The sequence below is a fragment of the Diabrotica virgifera genome, chromosome 6 (genome assembly GCF_917563875.1).
Source record: "Diabrotica virgifera virgifera chromosome 6, PGI_DIABVI_V3a".
NCBI lineage: Eukaryota > Metazoa > Arthropoda > Insecta > Coleoptera > Chrysomelidae > Diabrotica > Diabrotica virgifera.
In genome coordinates, this window is record NC_065448.1 from 54,559,822 (window position 1) to 54,572,980 (window position 13,159).

The window sequence follows — 13,159 nt, forward strand, 5'->3', positions numbered from 1 at the left end:
TCATAGAAAAAATAAATAAAATGCCACAGAAAAAAAAATTAATGAGAAAAAGTGTGAATTTAATGAAAAGTTAATTAATAAAGAAAAAAATATTTAATTGAAAATGGTTATTCATTTTTAAAAAAATATTTCTTTATATAATTTTATTAAAGCACTATGCTTAATTTGCAAAGAATCTATAAGAGTACCTATTCAAAGAAATTACGTTTGCCTCACCACTACATGAAACACAAAATTGAATGTGATAAATTTGAATCTCAATTCAGACAAAATAAAATTGGCTCTTTACAAAACTCATTAGACGGACAACAAAGCGCTTTTAAAAAATGTAAAGAACACAATTCAGCATTAAGTAATCAAAAAGTCCTTAATATTTCAAAATAGATTGCTTAACATAACAAACCATTTACGGAAGGGTAGTTCATTAAAAAATCTATCAAGGGGAAAGGAACAAAATGCAAAATTTTGACGCCTGCCAAAATTTTCAATGTATTTTAAATATAATAATTTTTTTCGAATCTTGAGAAAACTAATAAGTACCTATTTTTGAAAAATTTAAACGCAGAATGAAAGATTACTTTATTGCCGAGAGCCGAAAGTCCCTTAGAATGAATATAAAGTTTCTTTTGGGTGAGATATTTGAAATTAAAAATCACACCAAATTTTCTCCTTTTTTTTTCGCCCCTGTAACTTATTAAAATAAACATTATAGAAGTTTACAGGGACCTTCGCCTTCGGTAATAACGTAATATTTCATTCTGCGTTTTAATTTTTCAAAAATACTTATTAGTTTTCTCAGGATTCGAAAAAAATTAATCCCATTTAAATAGCATTGAAACCGAAAGTTCGTACCCATCCCCTTAACGCAATTTGACCAAAACAATTTTAAAAATTTGAAGATTTTAAATTGTCTGTACGCAGAGCAGTTCAATGTATTGAAATTATATCAATGTTGATTACAACAACAATGTTTCTTAAATTAAAAGAAAATTGTTCACAATTTAAGTACTTTTCATTGGCACTTACTTAATTAAAGTAACACTGCTCAATTGTTGATTGTTTTTGAATTAAAAAAATTGTGTAACAGAAGAACTTGTTACATTAGAAAGTCTCCATCGAAATACAAGAAGTAAAAATATATTTTTACAACTATTAAATTAGTAGATTTTTTCAATCTACTATCTCAAGTGTGGAAAATTAAAAAATAATCCTTTATCCTTTTGTCCATTGTATTTCGATGGTCAAAAAGCACACATATGGTTCCCATAATATGGGACATATGGCTCATTCGTTACAACTTTTCTCGAAATTCGGAATAATACACAATTGACAAGACAAGACAAATAACTTTATCACACACACTACACTAATTCAAAAAAGTACTTCAACTTCCTTTGTAACGGGCACAACTAGACCTGTCGCTCAGTTGTAAGTCCATATGTTGTAATAGAAATTTATGAGGGGCTTTTGAATTTTCAAAAACCACTTTTGTTAATGCGTAACCATAAATAAAAGTAGATATTTAACTCAACACAAGAACGTGTCAAGGAAGTTCGTGGAACTTTACGACTCGCAATTTCTCGGTACTAAACTATTTTAACACGTTAACTGCCTCATAGACGTTTATTTATTAATTTTTGGAGAAGTCAGAATAAGGTAAATATTTTTAAATTAAACGTACATAGAGGTATAGAAGAAGGGTTGGTGGTGAATAAGGGTTTTATCTATGGTGAGTGAATCCATACATAAAAATTATAAACATGTTTTTTTGTTTGTACAAAAGGATGTATCTATCTATAAATTTGGATTTGTTATCCAGTGATAACAATAACTCCAATAGTCTCTTAGATTATTGAAATGTGCCTTTAACACTAAGTACTTCGCTTAGAACCTAAGAACCTATATGGTAGCTCCAATGGTTTGTGGCTCTTCAGTTTCCGAGTCTGTTGCCACCGATGCCATGTTTTCTGTACCACATGAGGTTTATCAAGCATTAAACAATAATCTCCACACTGCCACTGTTTTTTGTGATTATGCCAAAGCTTTTGATTGTGTAAATCACGACATTTTGATAAAAAAACTAGATTTCTATGGAATTCGAGGTATTTCTTTGAACTGGTTTCAATCTTACTTGGAAAATAGGAAACAACTGGTTAGAGCAAATGATACAGACTCTAGTCTCAAAAATGTTGTATGTGGGGTACCGCAAGGTTCAGTATTGGGTCCTCTACTTTTCCTTATCTTTATTAATGACATCACTAGTTTAAAAATCGATGGAAAAGTTTTTCTTTTTGCTGACGATACCAGTATCACTTGGAGCAACTCAAATATCGCAACTCTTCATGCTACTATAACTTCTGATCTACTCACAATAAAATCCTGGTCAGATTCTAATTTACTCTCTTTTAACGTAGATAAAACAGTAGCATTACCCTATAAAGGAACTCTTCAACCCTTACCTCTTCATAACAGCCAGATCAGTATCGTTGATTCTGTAAAGTTTCTTGGTATTTTTTTAGATAGCAACCTTAAATGGTCCCTTCATATCGATGTGTTAAGCAAGAAACTATCCTCAGCTTGCTTTGCAATAAGATCTGTCTCTAAGGAAATGGATTTAGCCTCTTCCAAAATAACATACTTTTCATTGTTCGAGTCCCATCTTCGATATGGTCTGCCTTTTTGGGGTTTTGGTACAGCTGCCCAATCCGATGTTATTTTTAAATTGCAAAAAAGAGCAATCAGATATCTGTTTGGCCTCAGAAGAACAACACATTGCAGAAGCTACTTCAAAGATCACAGAATTCTAACATTACCTTCTTTATATATTTTAGAAACTGTTTGCTTAATTCGTAAACATCTACATGTTTTTCCAGAAAGACCTAGACATGACTATTCCACCAGAAATTCTACTTTTGACATCTATTTACCGATCCCGTCCAGTGAGTTAATAAAGAAATCTATATTATATTCTGCAAAAAAACTATACAAGCATCTCCCTCTACAACTTAAATCTGCAACATCTTTCCCCAAGTTCCGTAAAATGACTAAAGCCTATTTATCTGAAAGACCATATTATTCAATAGCAGAGTTTCTTAACCAATAACTAAGAAATTACAGTATTGTTATGTATAAGTAGAATCTTAATCTATATTTGAGTGTCATATGCAGCAGCATAACTTATTAAATAACTTATTAAATTTCTTATTAAATTTCTTAAGGTAGATTACGCAATTTGCAATTTTTTTTTAATTTTGCAATAGATTGTTACTGATTTTTATTTGACTTTATTATGTTGTATTTATATTGACGATTTGTATAATTTTAGTAAATTGTATTTGTTATTGTATTTGTTATTGTTTTTATTTATGATTCTTGTAAGCTTTGTCTATAAAATTGTTAAATTTTTTCAAGACAATAAAGCATATTTCTATTCTATTATATTCTATTCTATTCAGTGCTCACTATTATCTATCAGGATTAGTGCAAGATTGTTTGGGTGGTTTTTCAATTTCACCAAATAGCGGCTGCTGTATTCACTTACTATTTCCTTAACTGTGCCTACTTGGGATCGTCTCGGACTTCCCTGTTTGATATAAACCAAGAAGATGCATTTGTTATGGTCCGTAGTACTTTCGACTGAAAGCGTATAGTTGTACATGTACACTTGTTTATATGTTTATGAATATATGTTTCTGTTTATAAATATATCATAAACTGGACATATACATACATTAATGATACGCAATTTGGGTTTCGCAAAGGCCTGGGAACTCGTGAAGCTCTTTTTTCACTTAACATACTTATACAAAGGTGCCTGGACGTCAATCAAGATATATATGCGTGTTTTATTGACTATAATAAATTATTTGACAAAGTACGACATTAACAATTAATGCATGTCCTGGAATCAAAGAACATAGACCACACATGACCTCAGGATTATATCGAATTTATACTATAAGCATTGAGCAAAAGTACGTGTTAACGATCAGCTGTCAGAGGAAATTGAAATCAGAAGTGGAGTGAGACAGGGATGCATGTTGTCGCCAATTCTTTTTAATGCCTACTCGGAAGAGATCTTGAAGTAAGCTCTTGAGGGTGCAACAGCTGGAATAAAGGTAAACGGTGTTCCCATTAACAACATTAGATATGCGAATGACACTGTCATCTTAGCTGAAAATATTGGGGATTTTCAGAGGCTAGTGACCAGAATATCGGAGTTTGGACAAGAATACGGGTTAACAATAAATGTCAAGAAGATAAAGTTTATGAGAATATCGAAAACTCAAAGAAATAACGAAAATCTCTTCATAAACGGATCCAATATCGAACGAGTCGACCAATATGCATACCTTGGAACAATGATCAACTCCACAGGAGATTACTTACAGGAAATCAAAATCAGAATAGAAAAGGCTAGAGCAAATTTTAACAAAATGCGAAAAGTGCTCTGCACAAGAGATTTGAAGTTGGAGCTAAGAGTTACTTTGGCTAGGTGCTACGTTTTCTCGACTTTGCTTTATGGAATGGAAGCTTGGACCTTGAATGCTGCATCAATGAAAAAACTAGAATCATTCGAGCTGTTGGTGTACAGAAGAATTCTGAAAATATCGTGGACAGAACACGTCACAAACAAAGAGGTTCTGAGAAAGATGAATAAAGGGATGGAAATCCTAAATACCATCAAAATAAGAAAATTGGAATATCTCGGACATATGTCACGTGGAGAGAGATACAGCTTGCTTAAATTGTTTATGGAGGGAAATATTCAAGGAAAGAGAAGCATAGGGAGACGCAGAATATCATGGCTGCGCAACCTGAGAGAGTGGTAAGGATGTACATCAAATGAACTTTTCAGAGCAACCGTCTCTAAAATACGAATAGCTATGATGATTGCCGACCTCCGCAGCGGAGATGGTGGCATTTAAAGAAGATCGTAAAAACCCTCGAGTAATCTGTTTGCATCAATTAAGTGACAAAAACCCTCTAAACTCTAGATGACGTACCTTTGAATAACCCTGGATACCAGAGGTACTTCGGAGGTCAGTTCTGATTGCATATTCCATGTTCAGTGACCCCAAAAACCCCCCGAATAACAAAATCTGACCGTATACTGATTTTGACATGTTTATGCACTTTTGGATGCATTTTATACATTTTCAAATGCACTTATGCATTTCTAATTCCTACCCATTTTCCTATTGTAACCTTTTTCTTGAGTTCATGCTGAACACAACGCAAAAAGTCGCAAGTCTCTAGGTGCTCTATTTAGTCCTGTCGCCAGGGGGGGTACAACGGCCTCCTTAATTCAGATGGACTTACCCAAGTTTTTTTATATATTTTGACCCGTAGAATACGAATTTTTTGGGTAACAGTTGATCCGGATGTCGATAAGATTGTTATAGACAAAGAACTTGAGGAATTACATAACAGCGATTTCTCGCCAAACAAAACATCTTTTTGTATTTTTTGGGTCATTTTAAGCAAAAAATATTTCTACAAGTTTTTTCGTAGAATGCATAGTTTTCGAGATAACCGCGGTTGAATTTTAAAAAAATCGAAAAATTGCAATATTTGAACCCGAATAACTTTTGATTAAAAAATAAAGTAGCAATTCTGCTTACCGCATTGGAAAGTTTTAGTCAAATTATATCGGTTTTGATTATTTGCATTGCTAAATATTAATTTTTTTATTGTTAAACTAATCTATAAACACATAGTGTTTCCCGTGCCTAATACATGCGTTTTAACGCATGCTACGTAGAAATTGCCTCGCTTGCACTCGTAGCTACTCTACCGACTCGTTCGATTTTAAATGAGAAGTCATTGAAAACATCACTCACATACTAGGTGTTTATAGCTTTGTTTAACAATAAAATAATAAATTTCTAGCAATGCAAATAATCAAAACCGTTATAATTTGACCTAAACTTTCAAATGCGGTAAGCAGAATTGCTACTTTATTTTTTAATCAAAAGTTATTCGGGTTCAAAAATTACAATTTTTCGATTTTTTGAAAGTTCAACCGCGGTTATCTCGAAAACTATGCATTTTACGAAAAAACTTGTAGGAATATTTTTTGCTTAAAATGATCCAAAAAATACAAAAAGATGTTTTGTTTTGCGAGAAATCGCTGTTATGTAATTCTTCAAGTTCTTTGTCTATAACAATCTTATCGACATCCGGATCAACTGTTACCCAAAAAATTCGTATTCTGCTGGTCAAAATATATAAAAAAAACTTGGGTAAGTCCATCTGAATTAAGGAGGCCGTTGTACCCCCCCTGGCGACAGGACTAATTTAAAAATCAATTTATTCTGGTGCTTTTAGTGATAAATGCCCTGGTCTAATTCTAATAAAACCAATGCAACGCATACAAAATTAAAGTTGTTGATCATTGAACATACTGTAAAAACATTATCATTTCCACATTTTTACGGTCAGTCTAGAAAGTATGAAAGTAATCAAGTGTAATGGTTGTAGATACAATAATCGTTACTCACTCTTCTGATACGATTGGTACGAAGTAACGAAGTAATCAGAGTAATCAAAGTAGATACTCGCTCTGTCGATACTCGATCTGATACGATTGGTATGAAGTAACGAAGTAATCAGAGTAATCAAAGTAAACGGAGTAATCAGAGTAATCACAGTATTCAAAGTATTCAACGATTGGTACGAAGTAACGAAGTAATCAGAGTAATCAAAGTAATCAGAGTAATCAAAGTAATCAGAGTAATCAGAGTAATCAAAGTAATCAGAGTAATCAAAGTAATTAGAGTAATCAAAGTAATCAGAGTAATCAGAGTAATCAAAGTAATCAGGGTAATCGAAATAATCAGAGTAATCAAAGTAATCAGAGTAATCAAAGTAATCAAAGTAATCAGAGTAATCAAAGTAATCAGAGTAATCAAAGTAATCAGAGTAATCAAAGTAATCAACGATTGGTACGAAGTAATCAGAGTAATCAAAGTAACGATTTGTTTCTCTGAATAGTAATCGTTACTTTCGGTATTCGCAAGTAACGAGTACTTTGTAACGAATAGTTACTTTTTCAACATCACTACCATAATCGTTGCAATGTATATTTAGTTGTTGAGCAAGGTGTTGCAATTCTTCCAGTGTTCCCGCTAGAAGTATGGTATCGTCAGCATATCTTATATTATTAAGTAGCTCACCGTTTATTGTTAGGCCCTCATTGACTTCGGCCAATGCTAATTCTGAGATGGCTTCACTATATAAATTAAATAACAATGGTGATAAAATACACCCTTGGCACACTCCACGGCGAATCTGGATATCCTCAGTCAGTTCATTTTCAACAAATCTTAAAGTAGCAGAATTTTACTTATTTTACACTTTTTAACTTTATTATTAATACTAAAATCTTGGTATTTCGACATATGTAATTAGAGAAATTGAAATTTTTTTCTCGTTATTTTATCTACATAGTTAATGTTTTCCATCTTAATAAAAATATATCACATGCTCTTATCCGATTTATTCTAAGAACACATGGCAACACTGTCATGCCTTCATTTCCTTATATCTGTAGCTAACTTCTCGGACCCTACAATTTAACGATGCCCAATATAAATTCAAAGTCTTTAAAAAAGTTGATAGTGTGATATTGTCATTAACAGTGAGAGTGTTAATGCAATACTTTTTTTACACCCATCTCTTATAGATTTGGTAAATTAATATTATAAATTGTACTTACTGACAATAGAATGGGGAAATCTTTTAAAGAAGTTCCACCACTCATTCTCTCCAGTACTCTATCCTGAACTTCAGTTCTCATATCAGCATCCAAGTCCAGTGCATTTAAACAATCTATTATAGCTCCGGTCAACTCATCCTTTTCATCAAGTAGCTTACACAATTGCTTCGTGGTTTCGCTAAATTGGCTGTCCGGTATAATTTCAGGTATCGTATCTAAGATCTCTAATTGAGCAGGATAAGTAGCAACTTCAAGAATATCTATTAGTTTTGTGGTGATATTTTCCGGATCTTTCATGTAAGGTAAATATCGAAATGAACTTAAGAGAGAATGTAGCCATGATGTATCTTCAGTTGCTTCACACGATATTGAAGTTATTTCTTCAAGAAGTACTTCAGTTACTTCTGTTTGCAGACATCCGACTTTGAGAAAAATCCTGTAAATAAATACATACTTAATTTACATCTTTTGTATAATACATTAAAATGTCTATGCTACCATGCTTAACTTACTTTAACAAAAATACTAGTCTTAAGACATCTTAGAAAAATATAATATTGATAGATATAGATAGATAGATATCTTTATTTATTTCCAAATAAGTGACCTAATATACAAATTTTTAACTTAAATACATTTTTTTACATACAGTGGAACCCCGTTAACTCGGATTAATCGGGACCGCGGCCGATCCGGGTTATCGAAAATTCGGGTTAGCCGGAGAAAATGGTAAAAATTATTAAAATATGGTATGCTTACAGATAAACTCCGTTATAATTGGCACACAGACACTTGTAAACCACGTTCGCGTTCCACACATACAAAGCGTCGTCGAGAGTCTCATTTTTAGCTTTCTTATCTTTGCACCGATTGTCCAAACTGTCTTTTGTTATCATTTTGAAACAAAAACAACATTTTAAGTTTTATTGCCATTACGTAGACAAAAAATCACGGAAACACAAAATCTGAATATATTTACGAACGATTACAGAACGGAACAAACAATGCGACTTTACTACACACAATACCGTCTCGCAACGAGAACGAACTTATGTTATTTAATAAGAGTGAAGACTAAGACCATTGTTTGAAAAATAATTTTTTAATAGTTTTTTCTAAACAATGCTAAGACAGTTTCAAGTAAATAAAGGATACTACAGATGCCTGTTGGTTTCGATAACACATTTTTACTAAGGTATATTATGTATCAAATTACACAAATACGCATTATCTCTCATTGTATAATGTGTTTGACATTGAAAATTGAAACGAATGAACTACATAGGAATTCGCTAAAGCGACAAATTTTTAGGAAGAAAGTTTATTATGATAAATAAAATTAGCCTGAAAAATATAAGATATTATAGTATTGGAACAATATGTTTATAGGGAAAGATAAAAGAAAATATTTTAAGATGTTGAAAAGAAATTGGAAAATCCAGCATAAGGACATACATTTTTATTGTTGTAATGTTTGTCTGATAAAAATCGGTCCGGGTTAGCCGGACTTACGGGTTATCGGGGGCCGACTTATCGGGGTTCCACTGTATTATAAACGAAAGAAAATCAATCAATACAATGATTCACAATAAAAAAACTATTTATCTCAAGAAAAACCTTTAATTTATTCTTAAAATGAATAACAAATTATAATCAAAATTAATAACGATTTATAATCAAATTAACAAGTTCACCAACCAATAAAAGTCAATAAAAATAAATAAAAGTCAATAAAAATAAATAAAAAATATTGTGCACGTTCTCTGCCAATTCAAATACTACTTTAAATTTTTAAGGAAAACCTTTAATTTATCTTTAAAACTTTTAACTGTCCTACAGTCTTTTAATTCATTAGGCAATTCATTAAATTCTCTGAAACTTCTAAATATTAATGAATTCATTGAGCTGCTATAATTCATTTTAGAAAAGTATATGTTATTTTTATTTCGAGTATCGTGTATATGTGTGTATTAGGAAAATTAATAAATTGCTTAAAAGGTTGTAACCCACAAATCAACTTTTTTCAGGAAGTAGAAAAAAGTTGATTTGTGGGTCAATTATTAATATATAATTTAATGAAAAAAATTATTAGGTTAATTCCTCATCAAATTACTTAAATGGAACGTCTTTTCTACTTCCTGAAAAATGTTGATTTGTGGGTTACAACCTTATACCTTTCAACCATCAATATGTGAAAAGTTATTCACATTGCTTTTATTGCCCTAACTTCTATGAATGGTTCAAAACTCATATCATCTCATCAAAATATATATTACGTTACGTTATACACGTTAAGCCCTGCGTGAGACAGCACCTGTCTCATGGTGCTGTGATCTTGGCAGACTGCATGACCTTAATGTGTCTCTTACATCCGTCTTGACACTTAAGTCTTGACACAACACATCATTTTATCTCAAAACATAGCCGATAATGTAAACCCTCTCTTCTATGGCGGTACAGCCCAAGTCAGCATCTACTCCCCCAGCATCTGCTTCCAAGTATCTTTGTCCCTGGCTGCTCTCCTCCAGTTGTCCACCCTCAGTATCACTTTAGCATCAGTTCTCACTTCATCTATTCACCTCTTCCTTGGTTTTCCTACTGGCTGATGTCCCACCATAGTTCTGTGGTGCTAAGCCAAACCCGATATGTCAAAAAACGTGATTTTGCAGCAGATGAGTTTAAAAGTTTGCAGTGTTGTTGTAATAGTGGACAGATCTGAAACTAATTTGATAATCTACTGGTTATATGAATGTGTTTAGCCATGTTGGGTTTTGTCATCATATTCTTCATCGCTCAATGTATAGTTACGATCACTGAATAGTTTACACCTTAATTTTGAGTTACACCTTAATAATGAGTTGTTATTGTTCGTTCGCTATAACTTTTCCCATGCGTCATGATTAATTTTCAAAGAAATTAAGTCAAAACATAAAGTGAAACGAATGTTGACGTGTATATACATTTTGTGTACTGTACACTATATACTACACACATCGGCATACGTTTCACTTTATGTTTTGACTTAATTCGTTTGAAAATTAATTGTGATGCATGGGAAAAGTTATAGCAGACGAATAATAGTAGATTATTTGAGAAAATCTCCTTTTGCCAGAGCTTAAAAAGCTAACGAAGAGACAGCGTTTCTGGGCAGTATTTGCACTGCGCGTTGAAGAATTACACAAATTATTGTTTCTTATTTAACATTTGTTTATCATAATTTAATATAAAATAGTTTTAAAATAAAATGGATATTTTAAAACCATACTTCCCTATTTTCGTTACCTTTTAAGACCATAATCCATTTTATTCAAAAAACTTCTTTCTATACTATCCCATTTTGATAAATTTTGTAAAATATATCTATATTATTTTGACTTTTTAATTTTAATCAACCTATTGTAGATACACCAGTGTTAACGTCACTTTGACATAAAAGGTGGGTTTAAACGAGGTAAAAATTTAAAAAATTGGCTCCTTGATACGTAAGCCTGTAAACTATTCAATGATCATAACTGTACATATTGGCATTAAAAACGAAAAATCGATAATTTTTGACATATCGGGTTTTGCCTTAGTACCACAGAGTTCAGCTAAGTGTTCTTTGTATTTTTGCATAATTTGCTATAGCCTGTTCTTTGTAATATTAGTATAACTCGTGGTTGAACCTTACTCTCCATATATCTTGTCACAAATGGGTATTATTAACTTATGTTGAGTGCGTTTCAAGGCATATATGTCATGTTGTGAACCTTTGCCACAGTGCGTTGACATAGTCGATGCGGCCAATCATTAGTATAATACTAGGTCTATTTGTCTCCTAACGCAGCCATGGTGTTAAAGTGTTTCTACTAAAACCATTACTAGGACTATAAATTACCTAAATAATACCACAATCTTACCTAAATAAACTCTCCTGTTCATCCTTCTTCCTTTGTCCTGCACTTGCACCAATAGTCTCATTGTTTCTTTTTCTCAAATAAGTTAACGCTAAAGCTTTCTTAAAATACTTTTCCTTTTTGCATAAAATCTTTAAACCCGTCATAAAGCTCTCAAATACATCCTTAGACTGTTCCAAATACTTTTCCAAATCTCTTACAACTAGTGACTGCTCTTGTGTAAGAACGTGGGGCTCGTCTCCGAAAGACAGTTGTATTCCAATTTCTTCCAGTGTAGTCTTAAACATTCGTATCCGAGTCTTGATATCTTGAGACTTTTGAATTGAATTTTGAGAGGTTAGGAATTGACTACTTTGTGTTAAAGACATTTTCAGCGATATTAATAGAGATTCACTTTTGAAATACATATAATAATCAATTACGTTAATAAAGAAAAAAATGAACTAGACCAGCTCAGTAGACACACTCTCACAGATTATTATAAAATTTTAACTTTAGTTTGTTTGGCGGTTTTATTCATAGATTTATAATACTCTAGATTGCGCCTTACGATCTTAAAATGGGTGACGGTTGCGACAGAGATAAATGAGCCTATTTGGTCGGTAGTCTCTTTTTAATTTAAGGGGAATATCGACGACGTGACTATCCCACTTTATCGAGTATTATGTGTTGACAGTTCGAGCGGGTGGTGACGAGAAATGGTCTTTGGTCTTCGGACATGGATAATCGTGGTTCGAATCCCATACCAACTTTACCTTTTTTATTTTTAATTTAATCAATATTGCGTTTATTAGATATTTTTACATCTGAAAAATGGACCTAAGTAAATCTAGCAGATAATAAATGTATGTATAGTAAGTTAATATTGGAATACATAATTATTTGTAAAATAAGTCATTCGTTATTAATATAAATTCGGCCTTATTCGAATGACGTGAATAATGTTTGTATTGCTTCTGCCTTTTTAAAAAATTGTAATAATAGTTTCATAAATAAAAATAATGTCTAATTACTTATAATTGAATCGGTCATTTCAAAAACAGCAAAGTCCACAATTTTGAGAAACTAACTTTTTGAGAGGAATATACTCCTTTAAGATAAACGTTGTGTGCAAAAACGACACCAGTCCAGTAAAAACATTAGGAACAAAACTACAATATAACTCTGAATTCTGATGTCATCCATTTCATCCATCTTTCGACTATATAGGTAGTTTAAAATTAGGAATATGTGACTCGTGTCTCGTGTTGTTTTTGAAATGACCGATTCAATTAATAAATCGATGATGGTACATTATGTTGATATTAATTATTGGTAATTTTTTACGAATATTTTTAACAATTACTTTATACTATTGTACCATTAACTTATTAAAAAAATAACATTGGCTTTTATATTTTTAAAAATCTATAGGTACCTACACAGTTTTTCTTATTTGTTATATATTTCTTTGCTTAGATTTATTTTAGAGATATAATAATATCTAATAAACGCAATATTGATTAAATAAAAAATAAAAAAAGTAAAGATTGGTATGGGATTC

The 13,159-nt window shown here is 31.9% G+C and overlaps 2 protein-coding genes across 7 annotated transcripts in view; one reads left to right on the plus strand and one right to left on the minus strand.

The window, feature by feature from the left end:
• The window catches only part of LOC114343271 (heat shock protein 75 kDa, mitochondrial), a 331,103-nt gene that overhangs the window by 91,148 nt on the left and 226,796 nt on the right, over positions 1-13,159 (plus strand). The window lies entirely within an intron of this gene.
• Positions 1-13,159, minus strand: part of LOC126886997 (Fanconi anemia group D2 protein) — a 262,663-nt gene that overhangs the window by 57,186 nt on the left and 192,318 nt on the right. The window contains exons 1-2 of one of the 2 annotated variants that reach the window (XM_050654269.1): positions 11,620-12,531; positions 7,721-8,156 (exon numbers count right to left, since the gene is read on the minus strand). In XM_050654269.1, the coding sequence (XP_050510226.1) occupies positions 7,721-8,156; positions 11,620-12,023 (840 nt within the window). In that variant the 5' untranslated portion in view covers positions 12,024-12,531. Of the gene's footprint in view, positions 1-7,720; positions 8,157-11,619; positions 12,532-13,159 lie in introns of those variants that run through there. The other variant, XM_050654271.1, reaches the window with a different exon arrangement.